We start from the raw sequence: 25,075 nt of genomic DNA, 5'->3' as shown, positions 1-25,075 counted from the left end.
CATTATACTAGAATGAATATTTTCAGTAGTATTTATTTATTCAATTTTCATATACCGTTCTTCCAGAAGAGCTCAGAATGGTTTACATTAATTTATTCAGGTACTCAAGCACTTTTCCCTGTCTGTCCTGGTGGGCTCACAATGTACCTGGGGCAATGGGGGAAGGATTAAGTGACTTGCTCAGGGTCACAAGGAGCAGTGTGGGTTTTGAACCCACAACCCCAGGGTAGTGAGGCTGTAGCTTTAACCACTGTGCCACGCTCTCCTCCGTCGTATGTTTCCAGTAGATCTCTCCTTTATTGTGTAAAGGATTTTTTTGGCAGCTTACACTTTATGGTAATTGTTATGTCCTGTGAATTGTAATGTTTGTCTAGTTTTAAAAGTGTTTATATAAGATATGTATGCTTGTTGTAATCCATGTAGGATTAAACGGAATAAAAATAAATACAATGTTCGGGAGAGGCTCCTGGCCATTTCAATTGCCCGTCCAGGGCTAACCAGGCATTTCTCAGTAGCACCTAACTGGACGGAGCTGCTGAAAATGCCCAACTAACGCTCAAGTCAAAAGCAGCCATCTTGAGAGCGTTCCAGGGCAGAGTGAGCCTTTAGCTGGTTCCGATAACCTAGGGTTACCAGGTCCGGGGGTCTGGATGGCTTTTCAAAACCCGGCATTTTTGTCCAGGTTTTGAAAAGCTTTCCTTCAGGCAGGATGGCATCCACACATGTGCGGATATGATGCGATGACATCACGGACATGTGTGTGCTTGTGATGTCATTGCATTGTATCCGCGCATGCACGGATGTCCTGCCTGATGAGAGCAGGCAGCGGGGGGGGAGGGTGGAATTGGAGGCGAGACTGGGGTGGACTTAGGGGTGGGCTGAAACGTGATGGGGCAGGGATGGGTGGAATTGGGCAAGCCTGGGGGCGGGTCTGGGGATCCAGATTTTCCAGACAGAAAATCTGGTAACCCTAGTAAACCCGATCTAGGCGCCTACATTTTTGTTTTGAAATCATTTTTAAATGGCTTTGCCACTTAAGACGCCGTTTACCGAATACAGCCCTATGTACATAACTTACCTGTGACAGCGCCAGCAGGGCACCTGGGTAGGGTTACCATATGGCTCCTGAAAAAGGAGGACGGATCGAGACATCCGGAAGGAAAACCTGGATGCCTCAATCCGTCCTAGTCACAAATGGAAGGGGGGGATCGGCACAGAATGGGCGTGGCTCCCAGTTACTTACAGAATGGTACACATGTGCGCACAGGACAATGGAGCCCCGTCAATTGCGCTATTGTTAGGGTACGGTTTAGATGAGGATTACGGGAATCCTTAACACTAGATACCAAATGAATATTTTAAGTGTAGTGGAGTATAAATGTTTAGAATAAAATATTTGATTTAGAAAAGTTTTAGACGTATTTGACTTGTTTATTGTTATGTTGTTATTTGATTATGTTTGTATTATGTGAACCACGTAGGGCTGCTTTTAGGAAGCCGCGTTAGCTGTTTTACGCGCGTAATAGCGTGTGCTAATGTGCTGGCCGCGCTAGCCGCTACAGCCTCCTCTTGAGCAGCGCGGGGGTTAGCGCATGATAGAAAGTCGCCATGCACTAAAGCCGCTAACGCGGCTTCATAAAAGGAGCCCTTAGGCTTAAGCAGGGTATAAATTAAAAAGAGAAAAGATCTGTATTAGCAGTAAGCCTTACAGGGAGCCCGGAAAGGTTCGGCTCTGCATTCAGAATCTTTCTTTGTGTTTGCCCCTCTTTTCCCTCCTTCCTCTGTCCCCTCTCAGGTCAAGCGAAATCTAATGAACGTCTCATACCACATCGCCCAGTACACGAACATCATCTCGGATCTGCGCAGCGAAATCAAGAGGCTGAAGAAGAAGATTGAGGAGCAGGGGCTGAGGCAGCCGAAAGCTAACCTGCCAGGTGTGGACCACACAGGGGCACGGGGGTCCTTCATCCTAAAGCCGGTGACAGACGCACAGAGCAGTTGCAGGAAATTAGCTTCGCTCCTTCCACAGTGAATGGAAGCAGATAAGACCAAGTGGGCCATTATGTTCAAAACACGTCCGTGCGTAAAATGCTTGAATTACAAAGATCTGATATGCTGAAGGGAGCAACAATCCCAGTCCTCAATCCAATCATATAAAAGCTCAGTGGTGTTTTATCTTCAATACTTTTTTTTATTAAATTCTAATAATAAAACCATACATACAAAATATTATTCCAACATAATTCATATAAATGTACAAAACTCAGTAATTAAGACATGGGGCGATCTCCCCTTCAAATAAGCAACAACGTAGGTTTTGGATGACCTGGGAACCCTTTATTCAGCACCTATCGGCCAGAGCACGTGGTTTGGTTTTGAATGCGTTGCATTTGCAATCAGGAAGTGAAGCCATTTCATTAGTAGCATTTGGGAATGGGGGGGTGGAGGGATGGGATGGGGTGTGGGTGTATTGGGAGGTTTTGGGCAGGTAGATCAATGTTATTATAAGTCTCTTTTCTTATTTTCAATTGGTTATTTAACAAATAGATTGAAACATAAAAGAAATATACATTATTATAATTTTTGATAAAGTTAATTTAGTATATATTTATAATACTGCCTTATTGTGCTCGGTGGCGTTTTAATTCATAACATTGGCAAAGCAGTACAGTGGCATCGAAAAGGGGGTGAGAGGGGGCGGTCCGCCCCAGGCGCGGTCTTCCTCAGGGCGCTGGCACGTGCACCCACACCCTTTCCCCGTACCTTTTTACCATTGGCGCGAGCAGCAATGAAATTGCTGCCTGCGTCAGCTTCGCGCTTTCTCTGAAAGGAAGGGAGGAAGTGACATCAGAGAGAGCGCCAAAGCCGACGCAGGCAGTAAGTACTTCGCCGGTCATGCCAAACTTAAAAAAGTACGGGGGAAAGGGCGCGCAGGGAGCAGAGAGAGGGCAGGAGAGGGACACCACCGCCCCGGGTACCAGTCACTCTCGCTATGCCACTGATGCAGTATAACAATAAAACAGACCTACAAAATCCTGAGTGGAGTAGAATGGATACAAATGGATCGATTTTTCACTCCGTCAAAAACGACAAAGACTAGGGGGACACTCGATGAAGTTACAGGGAAATACTTTTAAAACCAATTGGGGGCAATTTTTTTTTTTACTCAGAGAATAGTTAAGCTCTGGAATGTTGTGGTAAGAGCGGATAGCGTAGCTGGTTTTAAGAAAGGTTTGGACAAGTTCCTGGAGGAAAAGTCCATAGTCTGTTATTGAGACAGACAGGGGAGAAGCCACTACTTGCCATGAATCAGTAGCATGGAATGTTGCTACTCTTTGGGATTCTAGAATCCTGTTACTCTCTGGGATTCTGGAATCTTACTATTATTTGGGATTCTGTATGGAATGGTGCTACTCCTTGGGATTCTAGAATCTTTTTACTCGCTGGGATTCCGGAATATTGCTATTCTTTGAGATTCTGTATGGACTGTTGCTACTCTTTGGGATTCTAGAATCCTGTTACTCTCTGGGATTCTGGAATCTTGCTACTCTTTGAGATTCTGTATGGAATGTTGCTACTCTGGGTTTTTGTCAGGTACTAGTGACCTGGATTGGCCACCATGAGAACAGACTACTGGGCTTGATGGACCATTCATTGGTCTGACCCAGTAAGGCTATTCTTATGTTCTTATGTTCTCAGTGGTGGCTCATTTCACACAGGTAACTCAACCCATGATTCTCTCGTATTAGGATTACCAGATTTTTCCACAGAGAAACCTGGACTCATGGCTTCGCCCCGTTCCACCCGCAGCCCCCTCGTTTTGCCTCCAACCCCGCCCCATTCCACCTCCAGCCCCGCCCCCACAAAGCCTCATCTTTCCTTTCCGACCTCCAGGCTGCATGTGGAGGGCCTCTGTGCATGCGCGGTTGTGTGTGACATCTGCCCGTGCTCAGAGGCCTTCCAGACACGGCTGGGAGGTCCGGGCTTTACAAAACCCGGACAACTACTGGGTTTTGGAATGTTCATCTGGGCACCCAGACAGTCCTCTATAAAGAGGACATGTCCAGATTTTTCCAGACATCTGGTACCCCTATCCCATGTTGCTATCGTGGGATAGGGGTACCAGAACCTAATCTTATCTGAACCTAATCTTAATCCACTCTCGTATTATTATCAATACATGTTGACACATCCGTTTCTGAACTTTACGAAATAAGTGCAATTATCTTTGACTGGACAATTCCGTAGCAACTCTCTTAACCAATACCCTAAATCAAATAGAGCTTTGGATGACGGCCTTCAAACTAAAACTGAACACAGAAAAAACTAAATTTTTCCTGGCATCTCCTAATGAAAAGATAAAAGACAACACGATTCACGTGAATGGCCGTGATTACGAAATTGACCAAACTATAAAAATACTAGGAGTCACCCTTGACAAACATCTAACCCTGGAAAAGCATACAGATCTAATGTTCAAAAAAAAGTATATCAGTCCTATGGAAGCTCCGCACCATCAAAAAGTTCTTCGATGAATCGTCTTTTCGATTACTTGTACAATCATCCATCTTGAGTACGCTGGATTACTGCAACATTATATATCTGGGAGCTTATAAGAAGACACTTATCAAGCTGAGATTAATTCATAACACTGCGGTCCAGCTCATCTTTGGTTTAAAAAAATGGGAACATATCACCCCATACTTCCAGATACTCCACTGGTTGCCGGTGGAATCCAGAATACTCTTCAAGTTTGCCTGCATCAGCTACAAAGCGGTCTTTGGGATGCTACCAACTTACCTCGCCTCTCAATTCATCCTCAACAGCTCTAATAAGAGCTCTCGCAGAATAAATCTCTTTAAATACCCATCCCTGAAATCATGTCATTACAAGGAGTTCCTTGACAGAATGTTATCATTCCAGGCAGCCAAACTGAACACATGGCTCGTAAAACCCATACTCGAGGCCACTTCATTCGCTGACTTCAGAAAATCACTGAAGACCCGTCTCTTTAACAAATTCTAATTCCTAAATCTTGCCCAATCCCCCTCAGCTATCCTCTTCCCAACACCCAATTCTCTTGATTTTAGATTAACTCATCCTTCTTCCCATTTGTAAAGGTATTCCACCCAAATTGTTTTCCCCTGCACCCCAATCTCTGACTAGATACTTCCTTTTGATTCAAACCATCTTGGTTCTCTTCCATTTGCAATTTGTATCCCTGAAAGTACTTTTCTCTTCCCATTACATCTCTTACCCTCATTGCATGTATCTTGTTGTATACCGCTTTGAACTTATGGTATAGCGATATATAAGAAATAAAATTATTATTATTATTATTATTAACTTAAATCAGGCACTTATTTCTGGTGGTATTTTATTAAAAAAAGCTGATGACATAGTCAGTGGTGTAGCGAGATGGTGCCCCTCCCCCGCCCTCGTCTCTGCCCTTCCCCTCCCCCCCCCGCGCGCAGCCCCTTCCTTTCCCCAGTCCCTCTAGTTCTTCACTGCCGCAAGCAATAAGAACTTCAACGTGCTCCTCGTAACCCTTTTGTCTCTCCCGTTGACGTCTCTTCCTATGCGTGGCACCCGGAAGTGATGTCAGTGGGAGAGACGACGCGGTCGCGAGGAGCACGTTACAGTTGTTCCTTGCGGCGGTGAACAACTAAAGGCGCGGGGAAGGGAAGAAGGGCACACATGTGCCGAGGGGAGGAATGGGAAGAAGGATGCCAGCGCCGCCACCCACATGGCGCCCCCCCCAACCCATCTCCCTTACTAAGCCAGTGGACATAGGCCTAGATTCACTAAACTCACCTCTCCGATCCGATCCGTGGGCGATCCATGACCGATTCACTAAACAGTCCTCATGCAAATTATTTTAATCGGAGGCACGCCCCACACCGTCCGTACGGATCGCTGCAGAACAATCCTGACGCATGCGCAGACCATCTTCTCCGCACAAACGAGGTCAAAACAAGGGGGGGGATGGCTTTAATGGAACAGAACACACTTTAAAATCATTCAAACAGAACACGCCTTAGCCAGAGCTGCAGCCAGGAACAGGACACGCTTTTAATCCGCGGGTTAAAACCACGGGCTCGCACTGCAGGGAAGGGCGGCAGCGAGCAGGAGAGTCGGCAGTGCTTGCCTTCTTGTGCTTTTCGCACACGGGAGATGTGTTTAAAATGTTGGTCTACTGGGATTTCAGGGCGGCAGAGAGCAAGACAGTCGGCAAGGACATGATCGACTGGTCCTCATCAGTCGCCTCTTTTCGGTGTTCCTTCTTCTGTTTAGTGAATCGCTGCCTTCCTACTTTGCATGCTATTTCCCCTCATTTGCATGTGCGGTGCGGATCGGATTAGGCAGAAGGTTCGAGAATTGGGTCGGGATCGCAAACTGGTCGGGACACGATCGGTAAGCTTAGTGAATCTAGGCCTTAGTCGTTTCTAAAATACCTGCAGGAGTGTGCAAGTCGGAATGTGGCATGTTCAACTCAAGCACCCGTTTTACAAATTTACACGTTGAGAAATGGACGGCACAAACCCAGTAGCTTCCTTTGGAGGTGTCAGCTAGAGCCCGACCGAAACTGGAATCTTTGGTTTGTGCTGAAACTGAACCTGGCCACTCGGAATGGAATTGGGTTGTTTTTTTTTGGGGGGGGGGCTTGTTTAAATCTTTATTGATTTTCAAACTTTGATAGTGCAATACAATTGGTAAATCATAAATACTGCATAGTATTGTACCGATTAGATGACATTTTATTTTTATTTTTTTCCCTTAAATTTACAAGTTTGATTGTGAGGGGGGAGGGGAGGGTAAATTTATTGTTACATATTGTATAAGGTATTGATTATATAAGAACATAAGAACATAAGAAGTTGCCTCCACTGGGTCAGACCGAGGTCCATCTCGCCCAGCGGTCCACTCCCGCGGCGGCCCATCAGGTCCGTGACCTGTGAAGTGGTTTCTGACCACTTCTTATAACCTACCTCAAGTTTCTATCTGTACCCCTCTATCCCTTTATCCTCCAGGAACCTATGATAAGAAAGGGTGGGACGGGTGGGAGATAAGAGCATATCATTTGTACCATTGATGATTATTAAGTAGTATATTTATTGTTAATTTGGTGTCAGGTCAAAAGCGCGCCGGGACAAAGGCGCGCCCAGACAATTGAGCGCAGCGCACGCCACTGCGCCGCTCTAAATTACTGTTTTTAGTGCTCCGACGGGGGGGGACAAGGGGGGGAACCCCCCACTTTACTTAATAGACATCGCGCCGCGTTGTGGGGGCGTTGTGGGGGGTGTGGGGGGTTGTAACCCCCCACATTTTACTGAAAACTTCACTTTTTCCCTGTTTTTAGGGAAAAAGTTCAGTTTACAGTAAAATGTGGAGGGTTACAACCCCCCAAACCCCCTATAACGCCGGCACGATGTCTATTAAGTAAACTGGGGGGCTCCCCAACAAAAACCCCTGTCGGAGCCCCTAAAAACTGTAATTTAGAGCGGCGCAGCGGCGCACGTTGCGCTCAATTGTCAGCGCGCACTTTTGTCTTTCGCTCCGTTAATTTGTTTGGATATATTGTTACACTTATTGTAAATTTGAAAATGATTATTACATTAATCAGTCATTTACTCCCATCCTCGTCTTAATTATTAATACAATAATACATGTGATGTGATTTCAAAATTAGAATTAAATAATTTAACTCTTCAAAGTACATTTCCCTCCCCCCCCCCCCTGACTACTTTCATTGCATTACATCCTGATCCCCTCTCTTCATTCCCCCTTTGCTTGCACTTGTGCTTCTGTCTGTCCCACAGTCGAAATCCAGCTCCAGAAGTCTCCCTATGATCGTCAGGAGATAGACCAGTTGCGAGAGCAGCTTCTCGGGGCTTTCCGGGAGCAGATGAGCATTCGACGACAGCTGATGGAGCTCGAAAATAATCACATGGACATCCAGCTGGACGTGTCCCGCCATTTGTTGGTCGTTGCTGAGTAGGTATCTTGCTTGGAGGCTGAGGCCTCAAATTGGATCCCGGTACCGTCCTGAGCCGCACTGGAAGGGGAACCCTGGCACCTCTTTAAACCTTTCCTGCACGAGCAGCGTTATAATCTTGCTGCCGCATCAGTGTCGCCTCTCTCTGACGTCAGTTCCGGGCCCCACGCCTAGGAAGTGGCGTCAGAGGGATAGCCTACACGACGCGGGCAGCAAGTTCGTACTATTGCTCTCGCCTGGAAAATTAAAAAGGTACGGGAGAAGGGAAGGGAGGCGCGCAGGGGGGCAGAGAAGAGGGTGGGGGAAGGGCACCACTTATCCTCGCTATGCCACTGGGTTCTGGAACTCTAGGTAGGGGTGGGGGTGGGTCAGGCGACAGCCTAGGGGTGACGTGTCAAAACCACGTGAGATAATCGCATGTAGACAAAGCCGGGCTGACAATCGCGCGCAGGACATCAGGGCGCTGGATTTAAACTCAATTTGAAAGCGCTCTGAGGGTGGGGAAACACCCCTCCCCCCCCGCCCACATTACAGAGGAAACTGAACTTTTTCCCTAAAAAATAGAGAAAAAGTTCCTCCCCCCCATAACCCCCCTCGGAGCGCTTTCAATCCAGCGTGCTGATGTCCTGCGTGCGATTGTCGGCCCGACTTTGTCTGCGCGCAGTTGTCTCATGCGATATTATTTCACAACACAGATGTTCACGTGGACTCGCCTGCGCCTGCTTTACCCCCATCCGTGTTTTGGAAGGTTTCTTTTGCTGGCACACAGATGTCTATTTCACTGTGTATTTTAGAACAGGTTGTAGGTCAGCGGAACTTTGGACATGTCGCGCTGGACATTCTTTCTAAAACGTTGCTCCGCATCTCTTTGCTGCTTCCAGCTGGGAGCAGGAGAAAATGCGCAGGACCCAGAAATGGCAGGAAGAGCTGAGGAAAGAGACCCGCAGCAAGGACGACGGCGAGAAAGATTCGGACACCGGGGATGAGCAGTCGGATATCCTGGAGCCCCAGGAAGTGACCTCAGCGAGAGAGATTATCACCTCCCTCATGGACGAGCAGCAGAAACTGCGCAAGCAGAAGGTACGAGGTTAGAAATGGGGAGGGAGAGGGGCAAAATTTTGTGTTTAGGTTCCTACATTTCTACGAGGGATCTTCAAAATGTTCCCATATCTCAAAAGCAAATTACATCACTTTTCCACATAATCGCCCTCTTTTGCCTGACTGACTAGTCAATTCAGATTCTACGACCCTCCCTCTTACCACTGTTCCTGCCCCAATCATTTTGCGTGAAAATACGAATGTGCGGAAACTTTTTGAAGAACCCTCGTAAATAAAAAGTCATCTTAATTTAGGAGCTTAGAAGTTTTGCTTATAAATATAGGCCTTCTTTTCACTTACTTACATATAATTTAGGACTCTAGGGCTGAACATCACTGCAAGACTTCTAAATATTTACGCCACCCCCCCCAAATCTACCGTTATTTCCACCCAAATTTCATTATCCTAAATTCAGGAGTTTAGTGAACTTTTCCGGTCAATATTCAAAGTGATTGAACTGGGCAGGAGAAGCTCCCGTCCACTTCAACAGTCCACGTGACACTAGGGTTACCAGAAGTCCGGATTTACCCGGACATGAACTCCAAAAAGAGGACCTGTCCGGGCATGTGGCTGGCTTTTCAAAAGCCGGCACTTTGTACGAGTTTCTAAAGCTTCCAGCTCGGGACGACTTCGTCAGGATTCAATGCGGTGATGTCACACACATGCGCGCAGGCATGCGATGTCATGACGTCACACCTACGCATGCGCAGATGCCCTCCCGACGCGGCTCCGAGCATGAGAACAGGTTGAAGGGGGTAGGGCTGGGGGGTGAGGCTGGGGCAGAATGGGGTGGGCAGGGCTGGGTAGAACTGGGCAGGCCTGGGGCAGGGCCATGGGTCCGTATTTTACAATAGTAAAATCTGGTAACCCTGTTTGAGACTATCCACTGATATGCAGCAGTTCGGACCACTGAAAACCAGCACTGACCTCTGAAATGGAAGACGCCTATGTTGTGGATAGTCAGGGGCCAGAGTTGGCACTTACGCAGTTAAATTACACAGTTAAATCGGGCCATCAAAAAGTCAGTCCTCTGTGGAAATCGCTGATGTCATTTCCGGGGCGCTGCGCATAGTAAGTGACGTCAGAGAGAGAGCTGCCGAGGTCGTGAGGAGCACGTTGAAGTCGTTAACTCGTGGCGGTGAACAACTGGAGGAAGGGGGATCAGGGAAGGAGCGGGAGGGTGGCAGAGACAAGGGTGGAGGAGGGGTCTCTCACCCTCGCTACGCCACTGAAACAAAGCATTTCATTTTGGAAATGCAAAACCATACGCATTGCCTCCATCTGCAGGAACGGCTCCAGCAAACAGGGTGAAAACAGACACATATAGGCCTAAAAGAGGATGGATTGAGACATCCGGATTGCTTTCAGTGGAAGTAAAACCTGGATGTCTCAATTCATCCCCTTTTTTCTGGAGCCGTAGGGTAACCCGAAACCCATTTCCATGAGTTGTTCCTTTGGGAACAGCTTTGAAAATTATCCAAAACAGTTTTCAAAGCCATTTATGTGCTTGAAAATTACCCTCATGCAGTAATTAACCGCTTAAGAGATAGCTGACTGAAAACCACTTAAGAGATAGCTGACTGAAAACCACTTAAGAGATAGCTGACTGAAAGCCACTTAAGAGATAGCTGACTGAAAGCCGCTTAAGAGATAGCTGACTGAAAACCGCTTAAGAGATAGCTGACTGAAAACCGCTTAAGAGATAGCTGACTGAAAACCGCTTAAGAGATAGCTGACTGAAAGCCCCTTAAGAGATAGCTGACTGAAAACCACTTAAGAGATAGCTGACTGAAAACCACTTAAGAGATAGCTGACTGAAAGCCACTTAAGAGATAGCTGACTGAAAACCACTTAAGAGATAGCTGACTGAAAACCACTTAAGAGATAGCTTAAGAGATAGCTGACTGAAAGCCACTTAAGAGATAGCTGACTGAAAGCCACTTAAGAGATAGCTGACTGAAAGCCACTTAAGAGATAGCTTAAGAGATAACTGACTGGAAACACCCCACTATCCAGTGCATGTGTTCGGACACAGCCCAGTACTGGATATCCAGCGATAACACCACTTGCAGCCTCCAGCGGAATATCTGCCCCTTGGAGTACAAATGGAAGCACGCAGCCCTAGGAAAATGTAAGAGGAAAACTTAGGATAATAAATTTCACAATTAGTGGCAGAAATTGTACGTTTATGTTGGATTGATTTGCTGTACGTCGCCTTGGGTGAATCTCTTCATAAAAGAGGTTGATAATTCCAAATAAATAAGCTTATTTTGAAAGCTTGATGAACCGTTCAGCCTCATTGAATCAGGGCAGTTTACAATTAAAATATATTATATTTAGTTGAAAGGAACTCCAAAAATTACACACACTCCCGCCTTCCCCTTTATGAAGCTGCGTTAAGCTTTTTTATCGCCGGCCATGGCAGTATCTGACGCTCTTAGGAATTTTATGAATGTCGGAGCTAATACTGCCGAGGTCAGCGATAAAAAAGCCTAAGGTATCTTCATAAAAAAGGGGGTAGATAGGAAAGTCTAACCCACACATTCTTATAAGAATTATATAAAAATGGACACCCACAGACACATTCAACCTAGGAGAAAATCAGAAGCCTAAGTCATATTTAACCAGACTTCTTGAAAACCATGTTCAATCCTCTGTGCCAGCGGTGTCAAGGTCCCTCCTTGAGGGCCGCAATCCAGTCGGGTTTTCAGGATTTCCCGCATAAATATGCATGAGATCTATGGGCATGCACTGCTTTCATTGTATGCTAATAGATTTCATGCATATTCATTGGGGAAATCATGAACACCTGACTGGATTGCGGCCCTCGAGGAGGGACTTTGACACCCCTGATGTAAACCTTACCCTAACACAGGGCTCTCAAAGTCCCTCCTTGAGGGCCACAATCCAGTCGGGTTTTCAGGATTTCCCCAATGAATATGCATGAGATCTATTAGCATACAATGAAAGCAATGCATGCAAATAGATCTCATGCATATTCATTGGGGAAATCCTGAAAACCCGATTGGATTGCGGCCCTCGAGGAGGGACTTTGACACCCCTGATCTAAGCCCTGTTTAAAATAATATATTTTCAACAAAATTTTGAATTTTTTTATAGCTCATTTTCACCTAATTTCTTTCAGGAGATTATTCCAAAGCCAAAAAAAATGTTCTTTCTCATTTTGAAATGAGGTGATGCTAATCGAAAATCTTGAAGAAATCTTAGACATACAATTACACATAAAAACACACAACACACATTTACATACACATATGATCTAATTTTTAAAAAAATCTGAAAAAACTTCCTCCTGAGATTATAGACCTCCAGCCCTTCTGTGTGTGAACTGCAACATTCGCACATGGAAGTGCCAGTTAGACATTAAGGAGGCGGTAGCGGCTAGCACGTGCGGCAATATAGCGCACGCTATTCCGTGCATTAAGGCCCTAGCGCACCTTCGTAACAGGAGCCTAGAGACGGACAAAGGCCCTTTCCAGGCACTCTTTACTGCTTTGTTCTCTCTGGAATGTTCTTTCAGTTGGAGCTGGAGAAGAGGTTGAAGGATATTCGCTCCCGGGCCAGGCGACTGGAGGAGATCCTGCCCCGGCGCATCAGCTCCGAAGAGCAGCGGGAGGTGTTGACCCTGCTATGCAAGGTGCATGAGCTGGAGATAGAGAACACCGAGATGCAGTCCAACGCCCTGCTGAAGGACAACATGATCCGACAGAAGGACTTTGTGGTACAGCGCTTTGAGCAGCACCGGAGCCTGTGTGCCGAGATCATCCAGCGGCAACGACAGATCATCAGTGGTACGGTCCGCCAGCCTAGCATGGCCACTGTTCTCCACACTGCGCAGCGGGGTCAAAACTCATGGCCGCAGTGAGACGTTAAGGGCAACATTTTGAAACTGCCCATATCACTGCAGTATCTTGGGGTTTACATGCATGGAGAGGCAGGCGGGACAGACACTAGAGGCTTTTTCTGAAGTCCTCAGCCATTACAGTGAATTTGCGCCAGTTTCTACAGTGTAGGAATCTACATACAGAAAAGTCCCACAGACACCTGCCTCTCCTTTTCCCATAAGTAGTTTTTCAGATTAAAACAGTGCAGTGGTGTAGCAAGGGGGGTGGTGCGAGGGGGGTGGTCCGTGTTGGTGGGGGCGCTGGCACCCCTACTCATCTCCGCCCCCCCTGCCTCTTCCCACTCCTCCCCTCGCCACGTGCACACCTCCTTCCCTTCCCCAGTGCCTCTAGTCATCCACCGATGCAACCAACAACTTCAACGTGTTCCTCACGGCCGTGTCAGAGGGAGAGCCGCCGGGGTCACAAGGAGCATGTTGAAGTCATTAACTCGTAGCGGTGAACAACTAGAGGAAGGGAAGGGGGGGATCGGGGAAGGAGCGGAGGGGTGGCAGAGACAAGGATGGAGGAGGGGTGCCTCGCAGCCTCGCTACGCCACTGAAACAAAGCATTTCATTTCACTTCACAGATCACTACTGGCGCAAGGAACCGCCGCAGTAACACACTGAAAAACTCTCACAGGCTCCACCCCTGTTGCCATACACCAATCAGCCTGTTACTGCGGCGGTTCATAAGAATTTGCCTCCGCTGGGTCAGACCAGAGGTCCATCGCGCCCAGCAGTCCGCACCCGCGGCGGCCCATCAGGTCCATGACCTGTCATGTTATCTTGATTTAGCCCTATAGCCCCCTTGTTTTTATCTATACTCTTTCCATACTCTTATCTACCTCTATCTGTATCCCTCAATCCCCCTATCCTTCAGGAATCCATCCAATCCCTCTTTGAAACCCCGCAACGTACTCTGCCCGACCACTTCCTCTGGGAGCACGTTCCATGTGTCCACAACCCTCTGTGTGAAGAAGAACCTGTGTGGATGATGAATGAGTATGATTGAGGCCTTTTCGTGTTGCAGAGGGTGTATCTATTTCCATGTAGGGTTCTGATTTGAGTTGAATATTTGAGTTAAACCGACCCTGGTCCCTAGGTGTAGTGTTTAGTGGGATAAATTTGTCCCCATACCGTCCCCAGAAGCTCTGCCTTAAACTACACAAGCCTTGAACACGTATGATTTTAAAGTGTTCGAGACGTGTACAGCTAGAAACATGATGACAGATAAGGGCCAAACAGCCCATCCGGTCTGCCCATCCGCAGTAACCGTTATCTCTTCCTCTCTCTTAAGAGATCCCATGTGAGGAGAGAGCTTGCAGGAATGAGGCAGGGGCAGGACGGGGACAGAGAGATCCCACGGGGAAAACTAGGCCTCTTTCCATAGATCATATCACATCTACAAAGTGCTCTTTGTATCTCTTCCAAGGCCTGGTTATATTTGGTCAGGAAAACCAAAGATAATTCTGAAGAATTTGGTATTTTGATTTCCAATTTCCAAAGCACATTTTCCAAATGTTATTAACACATATTGTTGAATTAAGGACGCAGCATTCATGGCTTTCTGAGTTCCCCTGTGAGGAACCAGGAGACATTCCTCAACACGAGGCCTGCTAAACTCAATGACACAACTCAGGCCCTGCTTTCAGAGGGGGAAGTTTTGGGGTGTTTTTGAAGAGTCAGCTCTTCACTATCTCTACCCTGTTCTGTCTAGATCACAATCTCTTGGTGCCACACCAACTGGAGGAATTGTACCAGGTGTATCTGAGGGAGACGGAGGACGGCAGCCTGGACCGGATTACAATCATTGACAAACTGACATCCAAAGCATTCAAGGTACCTACCCAGTGTGTGTCGAAATAGTAAAGGGACCAAGAAGAAGATTCTCATAACGGGCCACTGTCGCAGGTGTAAATATAACATTTTACAAAAAACAAGTCATTCTCAAAAACCCGTGCATGCAAATGAGGTTTGTGGAGGGTCGCTATATTTGCATGTGATGAGTTGCTGGTGATGCACAGAATACACCCACACAGTAAAAAAAAAAAAACAATCCCCAAATTAAAGGTTGACAGGAGGAATGCCCACTCCCTCCCGCTACTGGGGACCCCATCCCCCCCGTAGGAGGGATGCCTACTCCCTCCTGCCACCGGTGATGCCCCCCCACTCCCCACAGCCCCATACTTCTCAGTCCAAGGTGGGTCAGAGGGATGCCTATTCCCTCCAGATAGCAGGCCCACCTCTTCAAAATGGCGGGGCCTTCCCTTCCCCAGTGCATCCTGGGATATGCTGGGGAGGACCTAAGGCTCTGATTGGCCCATGCACTTAAGGCTCCGCCTATCTATCTCCCTTTTCTCCACATTCAGTTGTCTGAGCAACTTTTCACTGCTCATTCAGGTAAAGCTGGGCTTCTTACAGGACAGATAGGACCATTGTTTAAGTCAGTGGTTGTCACATGACTATTGTTCCTCCTGGGTCACGGGGTTTTGCAGATAAACTGGATGGGTGATAACATTCGGCAGTGGGCTTTTTGCTTTGATGCAATGTCAGAAAATATGGATGCCTGAAATGCAGGAGACATAATGTCCTTAAAAATATACTTGTGCATATCCATCGCAGATATCCTGAAAAGCTGAGTGCCTGTCTTTCCTCAACGTTGAAGCTATTTGGAAGATCAAGTTCCCAAACGTTTTCTTCCCCTTTCAGCACTGGTTCCAGTAGTTTCTATTAGTGAAATGCATTCTAGTATCTGACCAGTTCCTGGAGAAAACTAAAGTCTGTGAACGGAATGGGACGATTCATCGCAGCCATTTAATCGCGGGACACTTCAGCGCGGCTGTGATGAATCATCCCTTTACGGGGAGGCTGGGCTTCAGGCAGCACAGACAGAGATGCCCCAGAGATGCGCCAAGCAGCTGAAAGCTCCAGCAGCAGCTTCTCTCCCTAGTACCTGGGCTCCCTGCTAGCCACCGCCACAGAGATGCCCCAGCCCCCACCCCAGTACCTGGGCCCCTTGCCAGCCACTGCCATCCATGATGCAGCAGCTCCAGTGGCAGCATCTACTAACCCCACCCCCACCCCCCCTCCAGAGCCTGGGCACTCTGCTAGCTACTGCTGCCTGCTTCCCAGCCTCGCTCTGTGGCCTGCTGCTCCAGGGCCAATGCTTGGAGGTCTAATTTTGAGGGTGTGAGGGTCATTGCCCCCCAAACGCTGAATCAGATTCATTGCAACCAGTTCATCGCACTGAAACGACCACAGTTAATTGGCCACAATGAAACATTCTAGATCTAGACCAGGGGTGTCAAAGTCCCTCCTCTCGAGGGCCGCAATCCAGTCGGGTTTTCAGGATTTCCCCAATGAATATGCATGAGATCTATTTGCATGCACTGCTTTCATTGTATGTTAATAGATCTCATGCATATTCATTGGGGAAATCCTGAAAACCCGACTGGATTGCAGCCCTCAAGGAGGGACTTTGAGACCCCTGAGCTAGACCCTCTGTGAACAACCCTAAAAGAGTCTCTGTTGTTTGCCGATCTTTTAAAAGGACGTGCGGCCCACTGAAGGCCATCAGAAAATGCCTAATGATAAAAGGAACCTGAGACCAGCTTAATCAAAGAGCTTTTTGGCTGCAGGGGATTGAGGCTGAGACCGGAGTTAACCCTTTGTTGTATACATCCCCAGGACAGTCCCAGCTCGCTGCCACCGATTCCTCAGCTCACTGCAGGAGAGACAGTGCTGGAGTTGGACTCGGACCAGGAGAGCGTAAGAACATTCAGTTCAGAAAATCAACAGAACCTGGCCAGAAATTGTCGCCGAAACACCCTCCCACCCCTCATCTCTGATGCTGAGAGGTAAGAGGCTCCAGTGTCCCATAAAGGCAGCCCTGGTTCTGTACTGGAACAAATGGAAGGGTGTCCTCTACCTAGAGAAACCCCAGACACATGACCCTGCCCCGTTCCGCCTCCAGCCCCGCCCCCACGAAGCCTCCTCTCTTATGGACGAGCTCCAGCCATGTCTGGAGGGCCTGGAGCATACACAAATGTGTGTGATGTCATCTGCACATGCTCAGAGGCCCTCCAAATGTGGCCGAAGCTTATCGGGGCTTTCCAAAACTCGGACAAATCCATTCAGGAGCCCGGACAGTCCTCTAAAAATAGGACATGTCCTGGTTTTCCCGGACATCTGGTAACCCTGCCCTTAACCTATTTGTGACTTATCTCACAAGGTCTATGCTCTGGACAGAGTGGCTTCCTTCTGTGTATCCTCTTTAAAGTGCAGTGCAAAGGAAGTGTGTTAAACTGAAGCAAACTGTTCCATTCTTGCAGTGAACCACACAAAGTGTTCCAGACCAGCCCCCGAGCGCGACGAATGAAGAACTCCAAGGTGATGACCCCACCACCTATCCACGTGAATGGGATGGCAACCCAAGAAGTACGTACTGCCCCATGGCAAAAGGGAGAAGAAAGGGCTGGGAAATAGAGAACTGCTTCATTTCATAGGAGAGACTGAGCAGACTAGAGGAAGGGCCAGAGACTGGACTTACAGAGTCTATAATCTCTAGGATGAATGGGAGGGCTCAGAGTCTGGTACCTCTAGAACTTGAGGGTTATGGGGACACAGAATGTAATACTTCTTGGATGACCAGAGATCAAGGATGTAAAGTCCAGAACCTCTAGACTCAGGAGATGCAGAGTCCGGAACCTCTAGAACTGGAGGGCTCTGGAGATACAAAGTCTGGAACCTCTAGAACTGGAGAGCTCTGGTACTTCTAGGATGAGAAGACCTGGGATTGGCAGGGAGGTACAGATGCAGATTGAGCTAGCATTCAGATTTTGTCGCTGAAGCTATGCATAGAGATTGACACAGAGACTGAACACTGCGGCAAACCACGGTGGACTGCAGTTTAACCACAGGGATGGAAAAAAATTGGGATGTCTACTGCCAGAATGGGAACAAAGCCTTTTACCACCCTGTGGGAGTGGTAAAAGGTCTCGCTTCCCTGGTTAAAAAAATTTGCACCCAGGTCACCATCTCTGCGAGTCCAGCAGCCACCCCCCCCCCCCACACCCATGTGAGTTGGCACACCTAAACGTTCCTCCTGAACTTCCCTCTTGGCTCACGCCTGTTTTACCTTTAGCCTCAGCCACCACGGAGAACAATTTTCAAAGGCCTGCTCCGAAGCCTTCCCTCTGCCGAGTCCCTTGCTAATGTAACTTCCAATTTCATGAAGCCAGAAGTTATATCAGCGAGGGACTCGGCATAGGGAAGACTTTGGTGCAGGCCTTTGAAAATGGTTTTCCGTGGCAGTTGAGTTAAAGGTAAAACAGGCATGGGCTGAGAGGGGAGCTCAGGAGGAACTTTAAGATGCTGGACTCGCAGGGGAGGATTCTGCTGCTAGGGGAGCTGCTGGACTTGCTAGGGGTGGGATTCTGCTGCTATGAACTGGTCTGGGGGCTGAGTGGAAGGCAGATGGTGGCTGGAGAGGTATCTGGTCTGGGGGGCTGTGGAAGGGAGATTGGGGCTGGAGCTAGAAGGAATGGAAAGAGATGCTGGCCCCATTTGGGGGAGGCTGGGGCTGGAAGAGACAGAAGGACTGGACCTGCAAGGTGCTAGACCCATGTTGGGAGGGGAGCTGGAACTGGAGGGCAGGGATAGAGGTGTTGGACTCATGTTGGGGAGGAGGTAACTGGAGCTGGAGGTAAAGGAGAGAGATGTTGGGCCTGCAGAGAGAAGGGCTGAACCAAGTGGATGAAGGAAGTGAAATACTGAACACAGCAAAGGGAGGGAAGAAAGAGAATGAAAGACAGGGGAGATCTACAAAAAAAAAAAAAAAGGGGGGGGGGGAGACCCTGGCAAGTTTGTTAAGAAAAGATAGAAGGAAACAGAAAACAGATCCTGAGATCAACATTACATTACATTAGTGATTTCTATTCTGCCATTACCTTGCGGTTCAAGGCGGATTACATAAGAATTGTCATGAAGTTTCAAGGTATATAGGTGGATTACATAAGAATTGTCATGAAGTTTCAAGGTATATAGGTGGATTACATAAGAATTGTCATGAAGTTTCAAGGTATATAGGTGGATTACATAAGAGTTGTCATGAAGTTACTATATAGGTGGATTACATAAGAATTGTCGAGAAATTAAGGTAATACGTGTTGGGTAATTTGAACATTTTTGATTTGATAGGAGTAGACAGTGTGGTAGGTGGAGCTTGGGAAGGAACTGGTTGTGTTAGATTGGTTTTATGTATTTTTTGAAGAGTAGGGTTTTTGTTTCTTTTTTGAAGATTTTGTAGTCTGTGGTCAAAGACAGCAGATTGGTGATTTGTCTGTCTAGTTTTGCTGCTCTGGTGGCCATTAGGTTGTCATATAGTTTTCTTCGTTTGACATTTTTGGATGGCGGGTGTGTGAATAGTGAGTGGGTTCTCCTGTGTCTGGTTGAGGTGGATTGGGTTAGTCGGTTGTTCCAGTAGGTTGGGCTGTCTCCGTTAACAGCTTTGAATAGTAAGCAATTGAATTTGAAGTGTACTCTTGCTTGAATCGGGAGCCAGTGTGAGTCGTGCTATGCCTCTGTGATGTGGTCATATTTTTTCAATGAGTAGATGAAAAATAAAATGATCAGACAACAAAAAATGTATTTTCTATTTTGTGATTAGAATATATCAGGTTTGAAATGTGTATCCTGCCAGAGCTGGTATTAGATAGAGCTGGGGACCACAAAGCCCACTAACAGGCTGTTCCGGGGGGGGCAGTTGCCCTAGTTGCACTCCCCGAACACTATTCCTGCCATGATTTTCCTATGAAGCATTCTGTAGTAACTTGGCTTGTTCAGTTTTCTCAATAGTGGAGGGGACATTTGTGAGAGGGACAGGAGATAATGGTTTTGTTGATCCTTCTTCTCTACTATATGTGATTTATAAAATGACAATTGTACAGAATATTATTTTTATACTTTAATAAAATAAGTTCAGTATAAAATCACAGCCATTCAAGGCTTGTGTGGGTGGGATCAGACAGTTTGCGGGGACGAGGACTGAGCTCCCAGGGATGGGGACACATTTTTCCTCACATCATTCTCTGGTTATGCGCTCATCAGAACCTCAGCAAGAAGATTTGAGGTTAACTGTATGATACTTTAAGGGCTCCTTTGATCAAGCAATGCTAGCGGGGTTAGCACGTCGGACATTTCATCCCGTGCTAACCCCCGCGGCCGGCTAAAAAACTAACGTCTGCTCAACGCAACATATTCTATGTAACAATAATGTAGCCTGTAATCTACCTAGAAGTCTAATTAATGAGGATTCAGTGGGATCTAAAATTGCATATTACATAACCTAACTTTCACTCTCTGGGCTTTTCTTTAAAGGTTTCAAGGTTTATTAAATATTTGATAAATCGCTATATCTTTATACAAAGCGATGTACATAAAAATACAATTAGTTAAGATAAAAAACATACAATAAATATATAAACACTAGATATTAGACAAGACCAACAACAATTGGAAGGGAAGGGAGGTTAAAGTTACATATCTTATAATAAGAAACACATTTAAGGGTAAAACATTGAGGAGGAAGTAAAATTCTTGAAACGAAAAATTTTTATTTAAAAAATAAAAAAAAAATTTTATGTATTAAAAATCTTTTTAAAAAGAAATGTTTTCAGAGATTTCTTAAAAGAGGGAATGTCTTTTTCAATTTTTATGTATTGGGGCAATGAATTCCACCATTGGGGGCCCACGACCGAAAACATATCTAATCTACGAGTGCCTATAATTTTTAAAGATGGAATAACTAATAAGTTTTGGGAAGATGATCTAAGTACGCTTATTCCTTAAAACAGCTGCAGATCACCCTGTTGACTAGGAAGGCAAGCTGTTCCTACACCTTGGTTTTTTTAATCCACTTTATCTGAGAACTTAAATACACTTTCTGTTTTATATGGCCAGTTCCCGCCTCGGAGGAGTTTGATCAGCAATTCAGACTCATCCCCTGAGAGCAGCGAGAACTTTGCCGAGATTCCTCTGACACGGAAAGGTAATGCTAATCCCTCTGGCTGTGCGTATCTTATTTTAAAATTTGGATTGGATTAATTATTTTATATACTGCTTATCATAATGTATTTAAGCAGTTTAAAAAAAATATTAAAATACAGCTATAGCTAAGTACACTTCTCCCTCCATATGTGTAGGGGTTAGGGGCATAACCCCCTCACGAATAACTTTAGGGCCCCTCCAAACCTTAGGTCTCATCCCTGGACTCCGGGGCAGATCTTCCTATGCTCCCACCCCATGAAAGTCGCAATAAGAAATGGTTGCTCTGAGTTCCTGTGGCAGTCTCATGAGTTTCCATGGTCTCACGAGGCTGCCACAAGAACTCATGACAACTATTTTGGATCGGGTCTTTCACTCCTGCCCTGCTTCACCGCTAGACCACCAGGACTTTAAGGCGGGGTGGGGTCTGGGAGGCGGAAAGCCATGAATAACTCATGAATATGGAGGGAGACCTGTATTTCAAATACAAAAATCTAAAACAGAAAACCATTCCAAAAGCCTGTCTTTTTATCGACTCCAGTTTCCAAATGTATCTTCTAAACTTATTCCAAAATTACTTGGATTTCTTTTGACAAAGTTTGCTTGATGTAGTAATTTTGAAAACATAAAAACACAGAAGATGATGGCAAATGGACAAAGCAACCTATGCAGTCAGCTCATCGTTACCAGATCTTCTGTACATGTCCCATCATTATCACCAAAGCGCAAAAGGCAAGATCACTACTCACAGAAATGCTATCCAAAATAGAAACAGAGAAACGTGATGGCAGACAAAGGCCAAATGGCCCATCCGCAGCATCCACTATCTCCTCCTCTCCCTATTGGCTAAGGCTCTTAACATTTGCATCTCCTCTTCCTATAGGCTAAGGCTCTTTACACCTTCATTGTGAGGTCATAGAGCTTTATGGTTATACAAACACAGAAACATGATGGCAGATAAAGGCCAAATGGCCTATCCGCAGCATCCACTCTCTCCTCCTCTCCCTATTGGCTAAGGCTCTTAACATTTGCATCTCCTCTTCCTATAGGCCAAGGCTCTTTCCACCTGCATTGTGAGGTCATAGAGCTTTATGGTTATAGAAACATGATGGCAGATAAAGGCCAAATGGCCCATCCGCAGCATCCACTATCTCCTCCTCTCCATATTGGCTAAGGCTCTTCACATTTGCATCTCCTCTTCCTATAGGCCAAGGCTCTTTACACCTGCATTGTGAGGTCATAGAGCTTTATGGTTATAGAAACATGATGGCAGATAAAGGCCAAATGGCCCATCCTCAGCATCCACTATTTCCTCCTCTCCCTATTGGCTAAGGCTCTTCACATTTGCATCTCCTCTTCCTATAGGCTAAGGCTCTTTTCACCTGCATTGTGATGTCATAGAGCTTTAGGGTTATAGAAATATGATGGTAGCTAAAGGCCAAATGGCCCATCCAGTCTGCCCATCCACAGTAATCATTATCTCTTCCTCTCTCTAAGAGATCCCACGTGCCTATCCAGGCTTTTTTAAATTCAGACACAATCTCTGTCTCCACCATCTCTTCCAGGAGACTGTTCCGTGCATCTACCACCCTTTCTGTAAAAAAGTATTTCCTTAGATTACTCCGGAGCCTATCACCGGAGTAATCTAAGAATAATTTGGATGACACAACATAAATTGCACTCCCCCCTCCCCCCCTTCATAGTCAGCCAGCAGTCGTCAGTGTTTTTTTTAAGTGCTGGTTGCTATCAGCTAAATTATGCGCTGACATTCAGTGGTGGGCCATGTCCGGGCACCTGCGCTGAATATGACTGCATAAATCCAGGCAGCCTGGCACGTGGAACTTATTTATTCTATTTTCTATACTTCTCTCCCAAGGGAGCTCAGAATGGTTTATATAAATGTATTCAAGTACTCAAGCATTTTCCTTGTCTGTCCTGGTGGACTCACAATCTATCTAATGTCCCTGGGGCAATGGGGGGATTAAATGACTAGATGGGCCATTTGGCCTTTATCTGCCATCATATTGCTCTGTTTCTAGGTTCACAAGGAGCAGTGCGGGTTTGAACCCACACCTCAGGGTGCTTTTATCAAGCATTCCTTAGGAAGAGGGAATAGCACGGCCAAATCGTGAGATGACAGCGTGAACTGGGGTTCAGCTGCATTCTGCCTCCATGACCCCGCTTAGTATATCAGTGATAGGCAGCTCTTGTTACAGTGGGGTGACTCTCACTGGACACTCAGGCTCTAATAGGTCCCCAATTCTTTTTTTTTTTTAAGGCGCCTAAGGTTAAGCACCTAACTCAGTGTGTCTAGCCAATTTAGGGGCCTAGATTAATCAGGCATCTACGCTGGCGTAGCAAGGGTGAGAGGCGCCCCTTCCCTGCCCTCGTCCCTGCTCCTTCCCCGATCCCCCCTGCCATGTGGGCGCTCCCCTTCCCTTCCCCCGCACCTCGAACTGCTCACCGCTGCGAGTAACAACTTCGACGCACTTTTCGCAACCCCGGCGGGTCTCCCTTTGATGTCACGTCCCATGCACGGCACCCAGAAGTGACATCAGCGGGAGAGCCGACGCGGTCGCGAGGAACCATGTTGAAGTTGTGGCTCGCAGCAGAGTAACGCATTTGGGGATTTGAGGTCATTGGTGAGGCCGCATTTGCTCAATTTTGGACGAAGGATCTAAAAAGACTTGAAGTAGTCCAGAGGAAGGTGACGAAAATGGTAAGGGGTTGGAAGCAAAAGAAGTATGAGAAGAGACTGGAAGGCCGAAATATGTATACTCTGGAGGAGAGTGAGGGGGGAGTGCATGCAGGGGGGGGCAGGGAGGGGGGCCACCGCCCTAAATGCCGATCACCCTCACTACAGCACTGCTTCTCACTCATATATGAAACAATTTGCATGCATCCGTCCAGTCCTTAGTGGGAGCACTGCTTGCAACCTGTTTATTACAGCATTGGCATGGCTACGGGTAAGCCTGGGTGAGCATAGGCCCACCTAGCAGCAGCACCACACTGCCCTCTCTCCTTCACGGTGTCCTGGCGTCTGTCCTCATGTCTCTGAACTCTGTCCCTCCACAGTATACCTTACAAGTGACCCCCAGAGCCTGCGAGGATTCATTTCTGCTGTTTGCGCTGGACCCGCTGGCTTCCCTCTGCCATGTCCCACCAGATAGGATGGGAAACAGGAAGTGATGTCGGCAAGGGTGGGATGCAGCAGAGGGAAGCCTGTGGGGCTGACACAGGCAGCAGAAATGAATTGCTACAGACATAAGATTTAAAACTAAAGCACTGGGTTGAAGTGGGTGGGGGGACTCGGGAGATGTTTAGAGGGTTGTGCGCCAAGGTAGAGCTCATGCCCCCCCCCCCCCAAACAAAGCAGTGTTCCGCTGCCTATGATGTAAGGTACACCAGGGAGGGGTGGTGATCAGCAACAGCAGAGCAGATGCTGGGATTGCCTTGGGGAGAAAAGAGGGGAGAGATGCTATATACTGGATAGGTGAAAAAAAACCCTACAGTTTTTTTAAAATATCTCTAGGGAAGAAGGAGAAAAAGCCCATCCACATTAACTTTGGGCCTGTCCAAAATACTGGGTCTGGCTCACCACTGCATAACTGTCTTCCAAATGAATGCTTAAAATATCCAGAGAATGAGACATTAGATCATTTACTATTCTATTGTCCATTGATATTTAGTTTTTGGAAATCCATTTGGGGCCAAGTGAATAATCTACCGGAAAATCCGGTGGCATTATCATATGACCAGGGCAGGATTAACCAAGTAGGCACGTGCCTAGGGCCCGAAATGGTCAGGGGGGCCCGATGAAGGAGGGCATAAACATTGTTTTTTCCATATGGCGATGGGCCCCTCCAGCATCGATCGGTAACACGGGATCCCCCTCCCAATCGGCAACGCGGCTCCCCCCATCGACAGAAAGTAAGACAAGCAAGCCACGCGGGTAAGAAAGGCAACGGGAACTGTAATTGTGCAAGCGGTACTGCTTGCCCAAAGCTTCCCTCTGACGCAGCTTCCTGTTTCCG

At 46.9% G+C, this 25,075-nt stretch overlaps 1 protein-coding gene across 1 annotated transcript in view; it reads left to right on the top strand.

Moving 5' to 3' along the window:
• The window catches only part of KIF19 (kinesin family member 19), a 122,014-nt gene that overhangs the window by 84,682 nt on the left and 12,257 nt on the right, over nt 1–25,075 (top strand). Inside the window, exons 10-17 of the mRNA XM_033961262.1 lie at nt 1,796–1,934; nt 7,821–7,995; nt 8,878–9,076; nt 12,636–12,906; nt 14,716–14,837; nt 16,686–16,855; nt 17,330–17,435; nt 20,958–21,045. Of these exons, the coding sequence (XP_033817153.1) occupies nt 1,796–1,934; nt 7,821–7,995; nt 8,878–9,076; nt 12,636–12,906; nt 14,716–14,837; nt 16,686–16,855; nt 17,330–17,435; nt 20,958–21,045 (1,270 nt within the window). The remainder of the gene's footprint in view (nt 1–1,795; nt 1,935–7,820; nt 7,996–8,877; nt 9,077–12,635; nt 12,907–14,715; nt 14,838–16,685; nt 16,856–17,329; nt 17,436–20,957; nt 21,046–25,075) is intronic.

This window comes from Geotrypetes seraphini, chromosome 10, assembly GCF_902459505.1.
Source record: "Geotrypetes seraphini chromosome 10, aGeoSer1.1, whole genome shotgun sequence".
NCBI classification, from domain to species: Eukaryota; Metazoa; Chordata; class Amphibia; order Gymnophiona; family Dermophiidae; genus Geotrypetes; species Geotrypetes seraphini.
The sequence above is the reverse complement of the archived record's forward strand: the minus strand, read 5'-3'. Positions and strand labels throughout refer to the sequence as shown.